Here is a 20,368-nt window from a genome sequence, read left to right as displayed (position 1 = left end):
AAGTATATACATACCGACAAGGGTGACTTGAGTAGACACAACTTTCTTCTTTATTAAATTATTCGCAATGCCTTACAAGAGGAATACAAAGATCAATCTCGAAGCCTCCTTCCTAGCGACAACTCGCTATACCTACGATGAAGGGGGACCATGAACAAGGCCATACTCCCTGGCGGTACACCAACACACATCATCCAAAAAGAAAAACCCCGAGGGTGTGCCATTGCACACACCGAAGAGTTCGCAACCGCCATCTATCTCGAACCCATCTCCAAGTGAGATCAAAATATTGACCGTGCCAGGCCTGCCGTCGATGTCACCAAAATACCAAACGGCTCCACCATCCTGCCCGCGTCCAGCAATCCTCGTCCATCTTCGATACCCTGCAGCTCCACGCCGCTGAGAATCATCGACGACAACGTGGTAGATGAACACCACTCCACCAAAAACCACCTCTATCTAGCCGCTGCTCCAATAACGATGCCCCAAGAGGTAGCACGACACAGGAAGCGCCGCCATCATCCGATTCTGGCTAGATCTAGGGTTTCCCCCGGAGGAGCACGAGTGAGTTCCCGCGGACTGCGACGACGATGCCTTCAAGAAGGAAGCGACGCTTAACGCCGCCATCGCCCGCCAATCTTGACACGGTTTTCACCGACAGCCGTGAGTCCCCAACTCGGCGAGAGCAAACGGAGAGGCCAACAAAGATGATGCCTTCGCAGGGGAACGACGCCAATAGCCGCCGCCATCATCCGCCAAGAACGAAGTCAAGGCTCGGTGTTCACCGGTGGCCCCTTCGCCGCTAGCTCGTCGCCGACTAGATCTTCATCGCCGGGGTAGAGGGATCTCGTGATCCACCACCCCAGCAACCAGCCGGCCTCCTCCGGCGAAGAAGAAGGCTGCCTCCACCGTCGAACCCAAGGTTGCTGCCCCGGGCGACCTCGTACCGCGGGAGAATCCCAAGATCATCGCCCCTCACCGGCAAGGGCGGAGGAAAAAGCGCTGTCCGCCACCACCAGCCACCACCGGCGTGCCGGCGATGGGAGTCAGGGAGGCCGTAGCACAGGCTATGGCCGCCGCCCCCGTCCACCCATGCTGGAGGCGGGAGGGTCGCCGTCGCCACTCCATCTTCATCAGACCACCGCCGCCCCGGGAGGCGGGAGGGCGCCGCCGCCGCGCGAGAGAGACTCCATGGCCGCCGTCCTCGACGTATCACGAGGGAAGGCCCCCGCCGCCGCCACGCCCCGAGGTCTTGGGGTCGGGAGGGTTGGGGTCGGGAGGAAAACGTATCGGGTTGGGGTCGGGAGACACTAAATTATTGATAGTTGTTGGAGGCAAAGTCAAAGTTTAAAATAGCCGGCTATCTCATTTAGCCGCAATTTTTTTTGAGGCTATAAAAGGCTATAGCCGGGTTATAGCGGGCTATTCTATTTAGCTTTTCTTCAAAAATTTAGAATATTTCAGTCATATCTTACCAAAAGAAGAGGAAAACTATGACTCAAATACGATTCGTGATACAATTTATACAACTATTCAAGGCAAACAAGTTTTAATTATTCAACTCACAAGTTTTATCTAATTATATTGAACACAAATTTAAAAAATAAGAAGTAAAAAAGAGATGAGAAGAGAAATGCAAAATGCAGGATGTTTAGCTGCTAAATTAGAGGCTAAATAGGGCTAAATAAGGCTATAGCCGGCTATTAGCGGTTTTTTCTCATTTAGCCTATAAATAGCATAGCCGCAGCGGCAGATCTCCCTAAAGGCTATAGCCCGGCTATAGCCTATAGCCGACTATTTAAAACTTTGCAAAGTACCCCTCCGGTCAGTCAAGTCGTTAAGCAAACTTTGACCACCAATATCGTTAATAGATTTTATGTATGACATTGGGTTCATATTCAAAGTAACTTTTCAACGCCATAATTTCTGTCACAAATATTTCATATTTTCCTGACCAAAAATATGGGCAGTTTTCTTCTTAAACTACGTGGATGCCTTAGAAATTGTACCAGCGAACTTGATAGTTTGAGTGTCTTTGGTTGTTGAAAAATTTCAACTCTTATAATCGCAGCATCGGAAACTTCAACTGTCGCACAAAGATGTCAAGACAATAGAGCTACAAAATAGTACCCTGCAGCAAGTGTCGCACAAAGATCTAAAAGGGCCATATTATTTGAAAAAATATTGCATTGCACAAGCTCATATTATTTATGTGTATACTTTTTTCTTGAAAATCAAAATTGGCGTGCCTCCAAGGGGGAAAACATCACTAGCTTTCTTTCATATGGTAGAAAATGTATTTTTATCATGAAATATACGTACACACACAAAGATATTAACACGTTTTTTATGTAGACAGTGGGAGAATCATCATCCAGTCCCTACACCATTTGATGCGAACGCCCAAAGCACCAAGGCCAATAAACCGCGTTCGAAATGCAGAAGATACCAAATGGTGGATAAACCCTCGTCGGCAGCCCAACCCTCTACTCTTCTTACAGCCTATCAGCAGGGACGGAGCGATACAATTAACTTGGAGGAGGGCAAATTAATATTAGGTTAGTTGGAGGGGCGAAATAGTCAATTTCTAGCAAATTTTGGGATCAATTAGCATTCAAAAGAGGGGGTCATTCAGGAAAAAAGTCCAGCATAGGGGGGGCGATGGCCCTAGCTTGCCCCCTGCTAGCTCCGTCCCTGCCTATCAGAATATTACTTTGATGGCGCTCTCAAGTACATATACGCCGAGAGAAGATATGGCGTTGAGTAGATTCTGAACTAGTGCCACCAAAGGCAAAGTTTAAGAACAAAGATTTGATGGCTTGAGTGTTTATGGTTGTGATAACAAGGAGCAGAGAAAAAAAAGTTGCGCTCGCCCCCCGCGTTGCTCCGCTCTTGGGCGACTCAGGATGCGACGAACCCTAGCCGTCACTAGCCCTTCCCCTTCCTTTCCACTCGTCGCCTCTGTAGGTAGCCTCCCGAAAACCCACGCTTGGTTGCCGAGGAGGGTGGCGGCGGGGATTTCGCTGCTTTGCTGCATTCGCGGAGATCTCAAACATCTGGGATGGCGGTGTCACGAGGTGAGGACGGCGCTGATTCGGAGGCATGAGGCATTTGCCGGTGCTGGTAGCCTTCTCCTCGGCTGCGGGGGCGACAAGGAGAGAGTGGTTGCGGTTTCCCCGGCGGCCTCCGGCCATATCAAAAGATGGTAGCCCGTGCCAGGGTAGTTCCCACCCCGCTGCATTTGGATCAGGCCTCGCGTATCCTAAGCATGGTCGTGATGGCTGGGGTTGGAGGCTTTGCCCTGGGGAAAATCTTTGGTCGGTGGTGGCGGGCACGATGACATTGACGTTTCAAGCGATTTTCCCTCCTTGGAGGCGACATCGGGGTCCAACCCCATCCCCTTGCCCCCCTCCTAGGTGAAAACCCTGAATTCCTCGGATTGGGCGGCGACGGGGTTCTGGAGTTGTTTCATTCTTGAAAGCGTCGCCTTGGGACAACGGTGAGGTGAACGAGGTGGTCTGTGGGAAGCTGATGGCGGCGTAATCAATGTTGGTGGCATTCTACCATGGTCGGCTCCGTCCTTCCACTGGTTCCGCTGCCACATCTCCTTGACGTGTCTTTGTTGAGCAGCTTCATCCATAGCTTGTGTCATGATGGGTGGAAAGTGTTGCGGTTGACGGTGTTTGTGGATAGCTCGTGTGAAGAGTTGGCCCTGTTGATGTTCCTATCCTTGGCACCATGTCTTGTGTGCTCATGCGAGCTATTGGGTGAGCGGCGACACCTTTCTATGGTACGACGCCATTCAATCCTATGCGAGAAGGCATGTGCCTTCTTCGGAGGTGGAGGCGGATGGCACGACAACGGCGACTAGTCGGGATTTGGCAAAGAGAGGGTCTTTCTCCAGTGGCGTACGTACTTCCACAACCTCCCCTCCAAGGTTTTTTTGATCGCGTGGATGGATGAAGGCTTCGTTTCCATACGTTGTTTCATGTTGTAATATTCTTGATTTGTGTGCGTTGCATGTAAGCTGAACTTTCAACACCTTGTATCTTCAGTTTGTGGCTTTATTAGGCTAAGATTTTTATTTTTATTTTAAAGTGTTCATGGTTGTTGAAAACCCCCAGATTCTATAGTAATGCGATGTAACAACGCTCAAGTGGCATCAGAAGGTTGAACAAAGATGTCGGGCCAGCGCAGGGATATCTTGGCAAGGGAGTGGCCAAATGGCTCATTGATGCACCTATTCTCGGGGCGAAGGGTAAAACTGAAACAAATGTCTAATAGTGCCATGATATTAAAAATGGAATGCATGCACTACACAAGCTTTTCAATTGTATGTACTATGCATTTTCATTTTATATAGAACCACCACGGGCCTTAGTAAAAATGTTCAGTGCTCAAGAACCGCAATTTCTAAGCTCCAAGCAAAGCTTTTTTACGCATTGAAAATGCATTATTATCTTTTTCATGAATCTCACAAACACAAGAAAGACACAAACATGCTTTTAAATTTGTTTTCTCATCCCAAAGCAGGTTTTATGGTGTTTGGGTGCAAGTTAGAATCAGCCGTGCAGGCAGGGCAAGAGGCAAGAGCATCAACCATCAACCACGTGTCGAGATGGTGTTGGCCGTCGACCATCCCTCCACGGTGACCGCCAGTTGGGCCCCACAAAATCCACACGTCAGACATATCCCCAGTCGCAGCGTAGAGCAGCAGAAAAGATACGCGGATCGGAGGGAGCGCTTGTGGAGCGCGAGCGCGGCTTTTGATTTAGCCGGATCTCTTTCTGGCATTCCGAGGGCCCCACCACCGCCCCTCCCCACCTCCATTTCCTCCACGTCATCGTCTCCTTCCCCAATATCTACTGCCCCCCGCCTCCCTCCTCACTACTCCACACCACCACCACTCTCCCCGGCGCGCCATGCCACCACTGCCCTCCGCTTCTTCCTCCTCGCCCACCTGAGCTCAATCGACCACGCGCAAGGTACTCCCTCCTCTCTCGCCTCAACTTCCTCCTTAATAATCTTTGGGGGTACGTTCTCCGTCCGTCCGAGGCACCAGATCGACCAATCTGTGCGTGGATCGATGGGTTCGTCATCAGTCGGCGCGCGGATCTCGAACCCGTGGAACCTATGTGAGCGGCAATTTGATGATGATGCCGATGCTTTAACCAGTTCCTTCCCTTGTCTGCTGCTACTCTTTTAGCTCCGCCCGCCGCCGCCGCCAAAAAAACAACCATCCTTTCAAGAGAAGGACAAGGATTGTTCTGCTCTGTTCTGTTCTGTTCTGTGTCATCCTCACAGCGATACAGATAGTGTTGGCGCGACTCCATTTTCTTCTTTCCAATCTGATTGGTTTGCTGTGCACGCCGAGGTTCGGTCCATCTCACGGCCGGCTATGCGCGCACCTCCCTCCTCTCCTCCAGCAAATCTCGTCGGCAGCCACCATACCACTACACTACCTGATGGAGCAGCCGCCGTCGCCGCCGCGCGCACACGCACAGGCCCCGCCGCTGTGCTGGGACAAGTTCCTGCACAAGAAGACCATCAGGGTCCTGCTCGTCGAGACCGATGACTCCACCAGGCAGGTCGTCGCCGCCCTGCTCCGCACCTGCATGTACCAAGGTCCTGCCTGACTTCGCTACACAACTGCCTGCTTACTTTCGTCACCTGCCATGTAACCCCCAGCTGGTTCCTAACTTTCGTCTTAATTATTTCTTTCCCATCTAGTTATCCCTGCCGAGAATGCCCAGCAAGCGTGGTCGTACCTTCAGGACGCGCACAGCAACATCGACCTCGTTCTCACCGAGATCGTGTCTTGCCCCTCTGGAAACTCGCTGCTCGAGAAGATCATGTCACACAGCGTCTGCAAGAACATCCCCGTCATCAGTAAGTAGCTTACTACTTCCCTCCTCGGCTCACCTCCTTGTTAAACACAGCAGGCATCCCAGTCAGTCATCAGTGTCCGCTAGCTACTATACTCTCTTACCTGCTTCCACCGATTGATCGATATTGTTTGCCTGCGCGCAGTGATGTCTTCCGAAGACTACATGGGCACGGTCTTCGAATGCCTGTCAAAGGGTGCCGCTGACTTCTTAGTCAAGCCGGTCCATAAGAACGAGCTTAAGAACCTTTGGCAGCATGTGTGGAGACGGTGCCACAGCGTAAGTTACCATCTACTGCTACCAATGATCATGTGTGCTTTCAAATAAGTTATGCTTCTTCATTTCCTAGAATCGTATGCTTCCAGTTTACTCTGTCGATTTCTATCGCTGATTGCTCCTAGACTGAAGCTCTCTCTGTTTGCAACTCAGTCCAGTGGCAGCGGAAGTGGAGGCGGAACTAGTGATATCCAGACGCAGAAGTGTACCAAATTAAAGAGTGGCGATGAATCCAATGACAATAGTGGCAGCAATGATCGCAACGGTGATACGAGCCTGGGGCTTAACGCGAGGGATGGCAGTGATAATGGCAGCGGCACTCAAGTATGACACTTTCCTTGCTTTTACTTCTTATAAAACCTTACTATTAGCTAGCTGTAATTTTCTTGTCAAGATTGAACAGAGGAGTGGTTAGGATGAGAAATAATTTGAAGATAAAACCGAATGAATTTTCCATAAGACCATAGACTATTAGCTTCTCCGATAGTGGTAGAGGTCAATTTGTCCACCAGAAGCTAAAATTAGTCCAACATGGTAACATGCGACATACCATAATTCGCTGCTGACATGAGTTGAACCCTGGTAGCAGGGACACACCACAAAGTCCCTACTCTTTTTGGCTACCTTTTTTTTCCTGAAAAGGAGAAGCCCCAGCCCATGCATCTCTATTTTTGGCTAGCTAATAGATAACTTATTTGGGAACTACAGAACTTACCCTTCTCCATCTCAAAAAAAAAAAGAACTTACCCTTCTGTATATATAACTTCAGTAATGCCCCAAGACCTAAAGGCACCCTTGCCAAGTTCTATTTTTTGGCAGACTGAAATTGCAAGTGAAACACACTGCAAATAACTGTAACATGTAACATGTTGCATACTAAAAAGAGCATTACTATGCCGATTGTGTATTATACATATGTATATCAATTTAGTATAGTAGTAGTAGTCCTTGTTTGCTTAAAATTATAGCAAATTGGTGGATAGTAAAACTTGAAATACATGTCGGCTAATGTAATTAGTTGTTTAATTTGGCAAAACTTGAAAAATATCTCCTCTAAGTAGAATACTTTACATATGTGAAAGCGTCCACACATATGAACTGCTTTTCTCATCAGTTTATTTTTCAGGCGCAGAGCTCTTGGACAAAACGTGCTGTGGAGATTGACAGTCCACAGGATATGTCTCCAGATCAGTCGGCTGATCCCCTTGACAGCAATAGATGGTTACCAGGTACAGACAACAAAAAATGCAAGAGAAAAGAAACGAATGGTATGGTCTGCTCAACCAGTCTACCGTGTAGCTGAACAAAAAATCTACTTACACTATTTTGTATTGATTAAATTTCAATATATTTTTCAGATGAGTTCAAAGAGAAGGAGTTGGAAATAGGTGCCCCTAGTAAATTGAACACAGAAGATCAATCTTCCCCGAACGGGAGTTCCATCAAACCAACAGATAGACGGTGTGAGTATCCACCACAGAACAACTCCAACGGTACAATTATGGAAAATATGGAGGAGCCAATTGTTCGAGCTGCTGACCTAATTGGTTCAATGGCCAAAAACATGGACGCCCAAGAGGCAGCAAGAGCCAAAGATGCTCCTAATTGCTCCTCCAAAATGCCAGAAGGGAAAGAGACAGACCGTGACGACATTATGCCGTCGCTTGAGTTGAGTTTGAAAAGAGCGAGATCAAGTGGAGATGCTACAGATGCAATCCAAGAGGAACAGAGGAACGTCTTCAGACGATCAGACGTGTCGGCATTCACGAGGTGCAAAACATAATATCAGTGTCCTTTATGAATCCTGAAATTATCTGTATGTTGCATACTAACCGTTATATTCTCTGCAAGGTACAATACGTGTGCGGTTCCCAATCAAGGCGGAGCAGGGTTCGCGGGGAGCTGTTCGCCGGATGGTAACAGCTCCGAGGCTGCGAAAACAGACGGTGCTCTCAACATGAAGTCAAGTTTGGATGCTGCTCTGACGAAGCAAGGTTCAAACGGCAGTAGCAACAACAACGACATGGGTTCCACTACGAAGAGCGTGGTGACAAAGCCTGGTGGCACTAAGGTTTCACCTATTAACGGTAAAACACACACGTCGGCATTTCATCGTGTGCAGCAGTGGACACCGGTAGCAGCAGCAGGTAATGACAAGGCTGATGAAGTGGGAAAGAAGAATGCAGCAGGTGGGAAAGACAAGGCTGGTGAAGCAGAGAGCAAACACCCCTGTGCTGCGGTCCATGATGAGAATGTCGGATCAGGGGGAGTCCCTCAGTCCAATGTTACTGATCCTTCGGCTCCGGTTGAAGGTCATGCTGCCAACTTCGGTAGCAACTCAGGCAGTAACAACAGTACTAACAATGGGAGCACTGCTGCTACTGCCTCTGCTGTAAATTTGGAGACTGGTGGCATTGACAAAAGAAGCGGGCACGCCATGTATTTGAAACGGGAGCGTCGAATGGCCGCCGTGAGCAAATTCAGAGAGAAGAGGAAAGAGCGGAACTTCGGAAAGAAGGTATGCTATTCTTCAATTCATTCTTTGGGGTTTGCAGGCGGTAGTACTGTGTGTGTGTGATGAGAAATGTATGGGCCATTCATTCATTTTCTCCGTTTGCGATTATTTGCAGGTGAGGTACCAAAGCAGGAAGAGGCTGGCCGAGCAGCGCCCACGGGTCCGTGGACAGTTTGTGAGGCAACAGCCCCCGCCGGCGGCGGTGGTGGAGAGATAACCTCCCGCCACACCTGGCTACCTACTAGTAATATATTTAGACATTTGATTCTTGTCCTTGGCCATGGATCATTTCGGAGCATCTCTTGGAAGAATAACAAGCTACTCCTTCCTGCCTGCGTACCATACGTAGATAGAAGCATGCCGGTGGAGGAGCATGTATAGTAGTTGTATCCGCCCGGAGTCCATCAGGCAGGCTCTGGTAGCAACGCATGTAGAAGCAATTAACGAGTATCTGAACCTGAACGGTATGAGTGAGTATTGTGCTGCACTCTTGTAATCAGTTGGCTCTGGCAGCAATGTATGCAGCCAAGCCTTGTCAAGTGTCTAGTGTCATCAATCAACACATATTTATGGTTTCTAATTACCTACAACCATCAATACTGTTTCAAAATTCACATGTCTTGGCATCGCTCCCCTTTGTTTTGGGTCTAGTCAATACTTGCTGCGTCAGATTTGATCCTCAAAGACCAAACACTATGTATGTTCCAAAAAAAGGAGTATTGCACTTTGGATTTGAAAAAAATGCTGAAGAGGCAAAGTAGCCCTTTTTCCCTCTAGTTTTTGTAACTACTCACCCACACCCCTTTGCTAATCAAATATGGGACAAACTTTTGGTGCCAACAGTGTTCAGGTTTGATAATTGTTGGCTTTTAGGTTGAGGAGGTCTTTGCTTTGGGAAATTTGGTCGAAATAATGGAGTAAATTGCAAGTAACTACCATAATTGAGGCGAATTCGACGAGTCAGTACCGGTTTTATTAATTTTTTCAAGTCAGTACCATTTACGAGGCAAAAAACAACAGATAGTACTAATTCTATACAAACGACGTTTTAATCTAAGCGGATCCATTGCCAGTAACAAAGTGGACTAACGGCTGCCCTGCCGTTTATACCTATCTAGTCTGGTTTGGACGTTGACCGAATCTGCCAGGAGACGAGGTGCGCGGTGATATGGAAACACGCGGCGTGCGAGCGCGGAGCCGGGCCAGCGGTGGTGGACTGGTGGGCATGTGCTAGGGCGGCTTTGCGCGGCGGTGCGTGAACGTATCTATAATTTTTGATGTTCCATGTTTATTTTACACCAATTCCACTATGTTTTATTTACACTTCGTTGCACTTTTATACATTTTTCGGTACTTGACAAGATGTCATAGTGTCAGTTCCTGTTTTCTTCTATTTTTGGTTTCAGAAAAGTTGTACAGGAATATTCTCAGAATTGGATGAAACAAAAGAAGAAGTGCATATTTTACCGTAACGAAGACGAAGTCCGAAGGGGGGTCGAAGAGGCGCAGCAGGGCGACCAAACCACCCCTAGGCGCTGCCTGGACCTGGCCCGCGCCTAGGGTAGGTCTGGAGCCACCAGGCCTCCACCGACCTCGCCCTTCCGCCTATATAAAGCTCCCGACGCAAAAACCCTAAATAAATCAGCCTCCATCCATGAAAAGTTCCGTCGCGGCCGACTATCTATTGTTTTATTAATTGCAAGTATGATCCCTAGGCCTTGTTTCCAAACATCGAATCACCGTTTATTTACTGTTTTACTACATGTTTACTTGCTGTCATATTTATTTCAGATTGTTATTACCACTCATATTCATCTATGTCACTTGTATTTTACTATCTCTTCGCCGAACTAGTGCACCTATACATCTGACTAGTGTATTGGGTGTGTTGGGGACACAACAGACTTCTTGTATCTTAATTGCAGGGTTGCTTGAGAGGGATATCTTTGACCTCTAACTCCATGAGTTCGATAAACCTTGGGTGATCTACTTAAGGAAAACTTGTTGCTGTTCTACAAACATCTGCACTTGGAGGCCCAATACTGTCTACAAGAATAGAAGCGTGGGTAGACATCAAACTCTTTTCTGGCGCCGTTGCCGGGGAGGTAAGGTAAAAAGTATCACATCCTCTGGCTACTAAGTCTTTTAGTTGCTGGTGAGTGCTCGAAGTTATTTCCTTTAGGTTCTGCAATTATATTTTTTTGTTTCTTATTTTTATTTTCACTAGTTAGGCTTAACGAAAAACAACAACAAAATTAGAGAGCTTTATAGTATTTATCTTGAGTTAGGACATGAGGTGTTTGAAGAGAAAATTAAAAAACCGATGAAACTTTACTTGCATGCTAGTAGCAATGTTATTAGTATGAATTCTGTAAATACCATTATTGTTAATGCTATGGAAAAGTCTAAGGGGAAGCTGGTTTTGATGAGCATGATATTTTTAGTCCCCCAAGCACGAAGGAGGAAATTTACTTTGATGATACTATGCCTCCAATATATGATGATTACAATGATGATTATGTTATATTCAGTTCACCTACTATTGAGGAGAAAATTAATTATGATTACAATATGCCTCCTATATTTGATGATTACGGTGGTGAGAATAATAATGATAGCTATTTTGTTGAATTTGCTCCCACTACAATTAATAAAAATGACTATGCTTATATGGGGAGTAATATTTTAAGCATGTGGCTCATAATAAGAATGTTTTATGTAATAGTTATATTGTTGAGTTTATTCATGATGCTACTGAAAGTTATTATGAGAGAGGAAAATATGTTTGTAGAAGTTTTCATGTTACTAAAACATTTCTCTATATGCTGAAAATTTTGAAGTTGCACTTGTTTTGCTTTCCTATGCTTGTTACTATGTGCCCTTTGATTTATTTTCTTACAAGATTTCTATGCATAGGAAATGGGTTAGACTTAAATGTATTTCATCTTTCCTTCTTGATGCTCTCTTTTACTTTAATTCATATTTCTTATGTGAGCATCTTCTCAAACTACTGCGCCTAGCTGAAAAACATTAAAGAAAAACGCTTATGGGAGACAACCCATTGTTTTATTTCTGTATTTTTTCTTTTTGTTGAGTCTTGGAAGTTATTACCTCCTGTAATAACCTCTCCTTATCATTTTTATTTTGTTTTTGTGCCAAGAATAGCCTCTAATAAAGAGAAAGTAAGATTTGGAGAAGTTGCTATCAAAACAGATTCTCTGCCGTCAGCATAAAAATTCGTAAAAATAGTTAGAGAGGAATTTTGAGCTGCCATTTTTTATGCATATGACCTAGGTTATTATATAACTTTAGTTATTTTACCACTTTTCGAGAAGAGCAACAGAGGATTTTTGAAAAAATCGATCTTTACCTGCTATTCTGTTTTGACAGATTTCTGCACTATTTGCATTTGCCTCTCAATATCTTTTTTTAATTCTTTTAAGAGAAAGAGATTTTTGAAGAAGCTGCTACAGTAGCTAATGTTTTAATAAATGTTTGATATATTTTAGAACTAAATCCAAGTGGATTTGTTTATTTTGATTGTACTAATGATGCTAATGAAGAATTGTGTGAAGTTTTGTATGATGGAAGTTTTCAAGTGTAGGGAGAGAAGAGTGATGTGATGAGATGAAGAATGGACAAAAGCTCAAGATTGGGGATGCCCCTGCACCCCAATAAATATTCAATAAGTACACGCGTCAAAGCTTGGGGATGTCCAAGGCATCCCCTCTTCATCAACAAAGCAACATGTCATCTCTCTATGCGCTATATTTTTTATCACTCCATATGCTATGTGTTGTTCTTGGAGCGTCTTTATTTTTTTTAGTTTTGTTTGTTGTAGCATATATTTGGATTCTAGCATTCATGTGTGGAAGAGAGACACGCTCCGTTTTAATTGCATAGAATGCTCTAGTTTTCAATATTATTGTTCTGCGTGTGTTCTAGTTTACCAGTACTTCGTTTAGCTCTTGTTTTTTTCCCTCGAATTATGTTCAGAGCTCGTTAGTATTCTTTATTTATGTATGATTAGCTCTGTGGTCCATATTGTTTTCCATCTCTGAGAGTCATTTCAAATAAGTTGATTGGTGTTGGAGACGAGTAAAATGTTTCATGCTTATAGTGATGCAAAATGAAGCTTGTCTAGACTGTGCCATAGACTTTGGCATGTCATGTTGGATGCTATTCTTGTCATATGCTTAGTATTTATTGTTTTAGCATGACTTGTCTCAAATATCTGAGAGTGCATAACGTGCCATTGAAAGAATCATGTGTTGTTTCCATCATAAAAGCATAATATTGTGGTATTCTCCTTTGATACTTTATTGTGTTGACTTGGCGCATGCTTATATCATGTTATGACTATAACCAGTCAACTAAATCCTTTATGATAATTTAGTTTTTGACTTTTAATATCACTTTATACTTTGATTGTTAATGTTTTGTCGCTATGCATGATTATGACCATTATTGCTCTCTTAGTTGGTCGCTCCTAGTCTTTTGCTAGCCTTCACTTGTAGTGAGTATGAACTCTACTCGTGCATACAACCACCATTAACCAAAGTTTGCCAATTGTGTCTACCATATCTATCTAGTAGCATTATTGCTATTCCAAGTAATTCATCATGCTTTTATTTATCTTCCAAATTAAATCTTGGCATGAGAAAATTAGTCAGTAAAGCTCTCATGAACTTGATGGTACATTTACTTTCTTGCACTTAATAAAATTGATAATTGTGACTATCTTATGAAGTTTATATGTTTACAAATTGCAAGTTGGGAGTTAGCATAACCATGCTTTCACGGGGAACGCTTTCAGCATTGCACTCATTGTTTAGTTCATGTCATGTTCTTTTGTTTATGGATGCCTAGCGGTGTGAAATAAAATGGAAACTTGTAAGTTCATGGATTTTGTATATGATTTAGGGAAACGCCTGGGCCGCTAATCTAAGCCATGCATCATTCATGGTGGAAATTTACAGCTAAACCATAATGAGCATTCTATGAAGCATTTTCAATAAAAAGCTATAGCCATAGTAAATAAAAAATTGCTGAGATGCTCATTGTCTGTTTGTCTTGTCATTTTGGCATGGGATTGCTCCTACAAGAGTACTTACATATCACCGGGCAAGAGGTACCCCGTTGGAGGTTCTTGATGATACATGTATACTTACAATGATAATAACTTATTTGGGACCTAAATTGAGTAGCATGAGGTTTAGGTACTCGTATTCAAGGGGTATGAGATTTTCAACTAGTGATTTGTCAAGCATATAGCTCATATTTACATCACATTAACTTTAACCATTCAAGATGCTTATGATAGGGGCAATGAGAGCTCAAAACTAATGAGTACCATACTTTTTGGAAGGTTTATAAAACTTGTTTATCTTGCTTACTCTCCAAAGAGTCTTTCTTATAACTTTATGTTGAGTCTTCACCTTCTGCTTTATGCACCAATTAAGAGAGCATAGTTGTCATTCTTAGTGCAATGTACATAGTCCCAAAATTATTATTGATTGATTCATGATTATGCTATTGCTTGTTCTTAAATTACTTTTATCTAGTCGCCTTCTGAAATTTGAAGGTGTCCTAGCATTTATGTTTTGCTATTCCATAAAAGACATGTTGAGTACCACTTAGTTGTGTTTACTCTATGCTTATAAATAAACAGTTGCTTTCAATGCATTATTATTCATGATCCTTTGTTTGAGTTACTTCTCATGTTATAACATAGTTACTAAGTTCTATTGAATTATATCTATCATTTCTATGTTTATAGTACTTTGATCCCAGCTTACAATGCTTTACAAAATCTTGATCAAGATTGTGATAGTTGCATGTCACCTCAAAAATTATTTTTATTATCACTTACATACTCGAGGACGAGCAGGAGTTAAGCTTCGGGATGCTTGATACGTCTCAAACGTATCTATAATTTTTGATGCCCCATGCTTGTTTTACACCAATTCCACTATGTTTTATTTACACTTCGTTGCACTTTTATATATTTTCCGGCACTAACCTATTGACAAGATGCCACATGGCCAGTTCCCTGTATTCTGCTGTTTTTGGTTTCAGAAAAGTTATACAGGAAATATTCTCGGAATTAGATGAAATAAAAGCCAAAGTGCCTATTTTACCGTAACGAAGATGAAGTCCGAAGGGGGGGTCGAAGAGGCACAACAGGGCACCGAAACCACCCCTAGGCACGGCCTAGACCTGGCTCACGCCTAGGGTAGGTCTGGGCCACCAGGCCTCCACCGACCTCGCTCTTCCGTCTATATAAAGCTCCCGATGCAAAAACCCTAAATCATTCAGCCTCCATCCACAAAAATTTCCGTCGCGGCCGCCATCGTCCATACAAGATCTGGGGGACAGAAGTCTCTGTTCTGGCACACTGCCAGGACGGGGAATTGCTCCCGGATCCATCTCCATCGACTCCACCACCATCTTCATCGTTGTTGCTGACTCCCATGATGAGGAGTGCGTAGTTCTCCCCCGAGGCTGAGGGTCTACCGGTAGCTATCTGGTTTATCTCTCTCTCCCATGGTGTGATCTTTATGTGATCATGAGCATTGTAATATAGATGTCGTTATGCTATTCAAGTGGATTTTAATTATGTGATCTCCGGAAACTCCTTGTCCCACATGTGTAAAGGTGACAGTGTGTGCACCGTGTGGGTCTCTTGGGCTATATTTCACAGAATACTTGTTCACTGAATTATGATTTGAGTCGGATGTCTCTATGAAATTGTGGTTTGTTAGTACCTCCTATAAATGCTCAAAGTGACAGCGTGGGGTGTTCATTGGTACTTGGGAATACATCTTTAAGGTTTGCTTTTGCAACCCTACACAGTGAATTAGTGTTCGTTATTCAACCAGAGAGTAGTTCATAGTAGCATAGTGAAGTACTTATATTTATATTCCTGTATGATATCATTGTTGAGAGTGACCACTAGTGAAAGTATGATCCCTAGGTCTTGTTTCCAAACATCGAATCACCGTTTATTTACTGTTTTACTACATGTTTACTTGTTGCCATATTTATTTCAGATTGTTATTACCACTCATATTCATCCATGTCACTTGCATTTTACTATCTCTTTGCCGAACTAGTGCACATATACATCTGACAAGTGTATTGGGTGTGTTGGGGACACAAGAGACTTCTTGTATCTTAATTGCAGGGTTGTTTGAGAGGGATATCTTTGACCTCTACCTCTCTGAGTTCGATAAACCTTGGGTGATCCACTTAATTAAGACCGGGAAACTTGATGTTGTTCCACAAACCTCTGCACTTGAAGGCCCAACACTGTCTACAAGAATAGAAGCGTGCATAGACATCAGTGCGCTGCGACCTGGGCGAGCTGGTGTGTGCGGCAGCGGTCGTGTGGTCCTTTGGTGTGGAGGTGAGGTAACGACACGCTGATGGATGCACGCGTGCACCAGCGAGCTAGCTGCGTCATCCCTCCCGTCGGTGAGTCTTGGACAGCGGTGTCAATCTGGTGCAGGGGGCTAGGAAGATGCTGGCGACAGTGGCGAAGCTAGGGGCGTCTACCGCGGGCCGTATGCGTGTGCTCTTCATCGGTGGAGGCGCGGACGGTGACGCGCTGGCCGTGGCCTCGGCTGTGCTCGGCAGGCTCGATGCGCCAGTTGCAGGAGCTCTCCAGCAACCTTGCCGCGCGCGTCATGGTCACTTCGATTTGGCGGCCGGGTCCAGCGCCGACGGTTTCCTCGTGGCGGCGTTGTGGCATGCGACGTCTTGGCCAAGAAGGTGTTCTCCCGCTGCTGATACCCTGCTACGACATGGCCACGGCGGCGCGGCTCGTCTTCTCCTGCCCGACGCCGTCGAGGACGCGGCTAGTGGCCTGCTGCGCATGCAGGGGCGATGATGGAGGCCCAACGGCGTGGCATGGAGTTGCTGATCCTAGATGGAGAGGGGTTCCGCTTCATCCTAGCGCAGCAGGATGGGCGCGGCCAGGCAGGGCAACGCCGACGTGAGCAGAGCGCATCAGGGGAGGAGCTGGGACGCGCATTAACAGCGTGGATGCGGAGGGGCGCGATGCAGGCGAGCCACGCTTGGCTAGAGGGAGAGAGGCACCGGAGGCGGGAGGAGACGGGTGGAGAGGCGAGTAGGTTCGGTCGCCGATGGTACGTGGAGGGAGGCAGTTGCCCGGGAGAGATGGAGAGACAAATTAGAAAAACAGAGAATAAAAAAGAAATTGGGACTGGCAGGTGGGCCCCTCCTTTAACAGAAGTAGACCTCGGTGACGGCCGTTAAGCCACGTCATCACTAGGGCCATGAAGATTAGAACGATGTCTATTAAGGTTTTGCTCGATTTATTGCTCCATGTCTGAGAGATGGTACTAACTTGAAAAATTTAACAAAACTGGTACTAACCTGTCGAATTCGCCTCAATTGTGGTAGTTCATTGTAATTTATTCGAAATATTGTGATTTTTAACATGGCCGAAGGTGCTTTCTTTTTGCAGGTTATTCACAAAATGGATCCACATTGTTGGCACCAAAAAGTCCTATCTCCTTCTAGAGGACCAGGGGGAGCCTTTGGATTCTATGTTTTTTTTAATAAAGGGAACAATTAATATCAACGCGATACCAATTATCCATCCTCTGCATAACAAGATTTTCAAAGATGTCAATGATGCACACATCCAAGAAGAAAATAAAAAGGAGGTAAAAAAAATAAAGACCTCGCCGCGGTGATGAACCACTCGCAACAATCAACACTCTAAGCACCACCAAAGATTGTTCATAAATATAATGTCTAGCCTCCTTTTATGAGATCGGTCTTTTGGTTTAACTGGCTAGAGCATTCAATTCTATTACAACGCCCGGATTACAAACTAGATTCTCCCAAAAGCAATGCTTCCAAGGATGCACTGGCGTTGTTGACTTGTCGTCTCCCGACTGAAGATCTGGGTATCACCCGGGAGAAAACCCGAGCTTCCAAAACAATGTCTTCAGCAAAACCATTACCAGACACAACCAATGAAGATCAAACCTTGGATTTTCACCCTAGAAATTGTGGCTATGTACTCCAGGAGCACCACATAGAGTGCAATCGACCTGTGCTGCTACTCCCGCTCGCCAAAATTGTTGATGCAAGTTGCCAAACACCAGACACAAAGGGCGAACCGGTGCCACATTGTCTTCAACACAACTAGGACCCTTGCTGCCTACACCAGCATCCAATCAAAGCTCCACTGACTTTCTCCACGTCTACTAGTTATATGGAAATATATATTAAGACACGTCCCATGCATGATACTGACAAGAAAGCGAAGCTTTGCGCGTCGCCCCAGTGATGCCATTCTGGTATAAGGTAAGGATGCACACGGCCACATCGATTCCACTCTATATAACCAGTAGCGTCATGCGCCAAACAACGGAACCTCTGATCGAGCAGAAGAACGGAACTCATTGGTGGCTAGATCGAGGAAGCCGACTTGAAGCGGTTTGACATCTGTGGTGCTTTTGATGCCCAACATGAACCCCTTTATTCCAAGCCAGGCCGGCATCCCCCACACTGCCGGCCGTCATCGGCCGCCAAGCCCCCTTTATTCTCATAGTCAATTTTAAAGACTATCCATTGTTCTTTTTTTCTTTTATGGATTTCATGGATAACGCCATGGGCCATGACTACACATTCGAGACTGAATCTCCCTCTAATGATGGCATATTGAGATTATGCAATCAACCTATCAATAATTTTTTCAAGGGGCCATAGACCCCCAACGATGAAACTTTTCTTTTTTGAATGAAACACAATGATAACTGAGATTAGACGATACCCGTTTGTGATTAGGGGTAGGATGACTGAGATTAAACGATACCACGATACCCTTTCGGGATTTTATACTGTCTTGACGTTTGAGGGTCTATGGAAACATCAGCATTTTCGCAAACCTATTGATAAGAACTTCAGAGAAAATATAAAAATATAATTAAAAGCTTATTTGTCTAAGAGGTTTCATTTTATTTTGGTATCAAAGTGATCATGGCAAAATTAATCCTATAAATGTCTAAATTGTCCTGAAACCAATCATCAAACATCTCTATTGGATCGTCCTTAACATGTCCCAACCTTGCTAATACGTAGTATATAACATAAAGGAGAACCCGTCAAGACCTGTTGCTCCATAAGCATAGTATAGGTACCAAATACAACTTCCTTAGTCTCTTCATCAGTGAACCTACTCTTTAGCATGACATTATTCTCTCGTGTAACTTTCTCATTATCAGAGAAAAGGTTATCCATCTGTCTAACATCAGGTCTGCTATCCTCTCACTCTTTTAATATTTTGCTTTTCACGAGGTTGTTGAAAAACAAAGGTCGGCTATGACCTTTAATTAAATGCAACATTTTGGCCATTAAGTGGCCACAAATTGTACTGAACACGTGCTAGTCACCCGATGATCACACAAAACTGGAGCCGCGCGCGCAAACGAAAAGTGATCACTGGTCATTGATCTACGAAAGGGGAAAACAGGTTGCGCCACAAGACATTTAGCATGCTATGCATATGGCTCCCAATTTGCCTCGTGCAACAGAAGAACTAGCTTACGGCGTGGCGGCACATGGGGCAGTGGGACTTGCAGAGGAGCCATCTCCGGATGCACCCCAGGTGGAACACGTGGGAGCAGGCAGGGAGCCTCCCCGCGGTCTCGCCGCCGGCCTCGAACTCCTGGAGGCAGATCGGGCAGCAACTGCCGTCTACCGCAGCTCCCTTGGCCACCACCACCACGGCCACCGGCGGGGAGAAGCCGAAGCTGGTCCGATCGAAGAGGACGCGAGCACCGCGGCCGGAGTGCGGGTCGGCGAGAGCTGGCAATCCAGAGATGGCGCTGACGGTGCGTTTGATTCGCATGTCCACGGAGGAGCAGCACCATATGGCCAGGAGGGAGTGTGCGAGGTCGACGGAGACGAGCGCTCCGGCGATCGCTCCCACCAGCGTCCCCCGCAAGAAGCCGTCGTCGTCCTGCACGACGAAGGCGGCTGCCAAGAGGCCGTACACGGCGCCGACCACCGTCCCGGCTGCACCGAAGACGCCGGCGACGAGGGAGCGAAGCAGCCCGCCGGCTACTCGCGAGACCGCCACCATTATGATTGCTCCAACCGCAGGATGTCGGCCAGAATTAAGGAGCAGCAACGGAGTGCATATGAGAGCTGTAGATACCTGCAATATTTGAGGCCAACTTGCTCTATATATATACCGGACCTTGAGGCAATCGACCGAATTGGGGAGAATTAGGCAATGAGCAGTACGATGGAGGAGCTAGCGACCTGCGCTTGCTGGTGGCTGCCACTGAATCCACCCATCCAGGTGGCTGCTCCAGTACGTCAGCGTTCGAGCAGTGACGCCCTTTACTGCCGACAGCGATTCAAATTTAGAAATGTCGTTGCCCATCCACGTCCAAGGGCCTCCAGCACCAAGGACCGGCCTTGACTTATCCCCACGCCACTGAGTCTAGATTCTACTACTGTACTGATTAAATTCACAATGTGACTGCGGTGGCATGAACCGACACTCTGATAACGACCTATACATGGAGATCTCTATTACGACGTCAAATCGGTTTAAATTCTCTTACACCTACACAGACATTTTGAACTAGGTCGACGCCAGGACCATTTGATTTGCATCGCGATTCGTGCACCAAAGAATTGCACA

General features: G+C 45.5%; 2 protein-coding genes across 5 annotated transcripts; one reads left to right on the top strand and one right to left on the bottom strand.

Annotated features, from left to right (window-relative positions):
- The first annotated feature begins 4,801 nt into the window (after positions 1-4,801).
- On the top strand, positions 4,802-9,273 carry LOC127331323 (two-component response regulator-like PRR37). 4 transcript variants are annotated; one of them, XM_051357440.2, is made up of 9 exons: positions 4,802-4,985; positions 5,375-5,625; positions 5,731-5,889; positions 6,031-6,164; positions 6,315-6,485; positions 7,288-7,429; positions 7,520-7,931; positions 8,013-8,679; positions 8,792-9,273. In XM_051357440.2, exons 2-9 carry the CDS (start codon positions 5,466-5,468, stop codon positions 8,891-8,893), a joined length of 1,947 nt encoding a protein of 648 aa, XP_051213400.1. In that variant the 5' UTR covers positions 4,802-4,985; positions 5,375-5,465; the 3' UTR covers positions 8,894-9,273. The 4 variants fall into 4 exon arrangements, with proteins under 4 accessions (XP_051213400.1, XP_051213398.1, XP_051213399.1 ...); XM_051357438.2 differs by having other exon boundaries at positions 5,207-5,625; XM_051357439.2 differs by having other exon boundaries at positions 4,865-4,985; positions 5,427-5,625.
- Positions 9,274-18,799: 9,526 nt separating this feature from the next.
- LOC127329775 (NEP1-interacting protein 2-like) lies at positions 18,800-19,863 on the bottom strand. The gene has a single exon (XM_051356224.2). It carries the CDS (start codon positions 19,796-19,798, stop codon positions 19,253-19,255), a length of 546 nt encoding a protein of 181 aa, XP_051212184.1. The 5' UTR covers positions 19,799-19,863; the 3' UTR covers positions 18,800-19,252.
- Positions 19,864-20,368: the final 505 nt, after the last annotated feature.

Source organism: Lolium perenne, chromosome 2 (assembly GCF_019359855.2).
Source record: "Lolium perenne isolate Kyuss_39 chromosome 2, Kyuss_2.0, whole genome shotgun sequence".
NCBI lineage: Eukaryota > Viridiplantae > Streptophyta > Magnoliopsida > Poales > Poaceae > Lolium > Lolium perenne.
The sequence above is the reverse complement of the archived record's forward strand: the minus strand, read 5'-3'. Positions and strand labels throughout refer to the sequence as shown.

Excerpts from the sequence above, each read along its gene's own strand:
- LOC127331323 (XM_051357440.2), top strand. The coding sequence starts at position 5,466 with ATGGAGCAGCCGCCGTCGCCGCCGCGCGCACACGCACAGGCCCCGCCG. Across the intron at positions 7,430-7,519 it reads CAAGAGAAAAGAAACGAATG|ATGAGTTCAAAGAGAAGGAG; the intron begins GTATGGTCTGCT and ends TATATTTTTCAG. Across the intron at positions 7,932-8,012 it reads GACGTGTCGGCATTCACGAG|GTACAATACGTGTGCGGTTC; the intron begins GTGCAAAACATA and ends ATTCTCTGCAAG.
- LOC127329775 (XM_051356224.2), bottom strand. The coding sequence starts at position 19,798 with ATGGTGGCGGTCTCGCGAGTAGCCGGCGGGCTGCTTCGCTCCCTCGTC.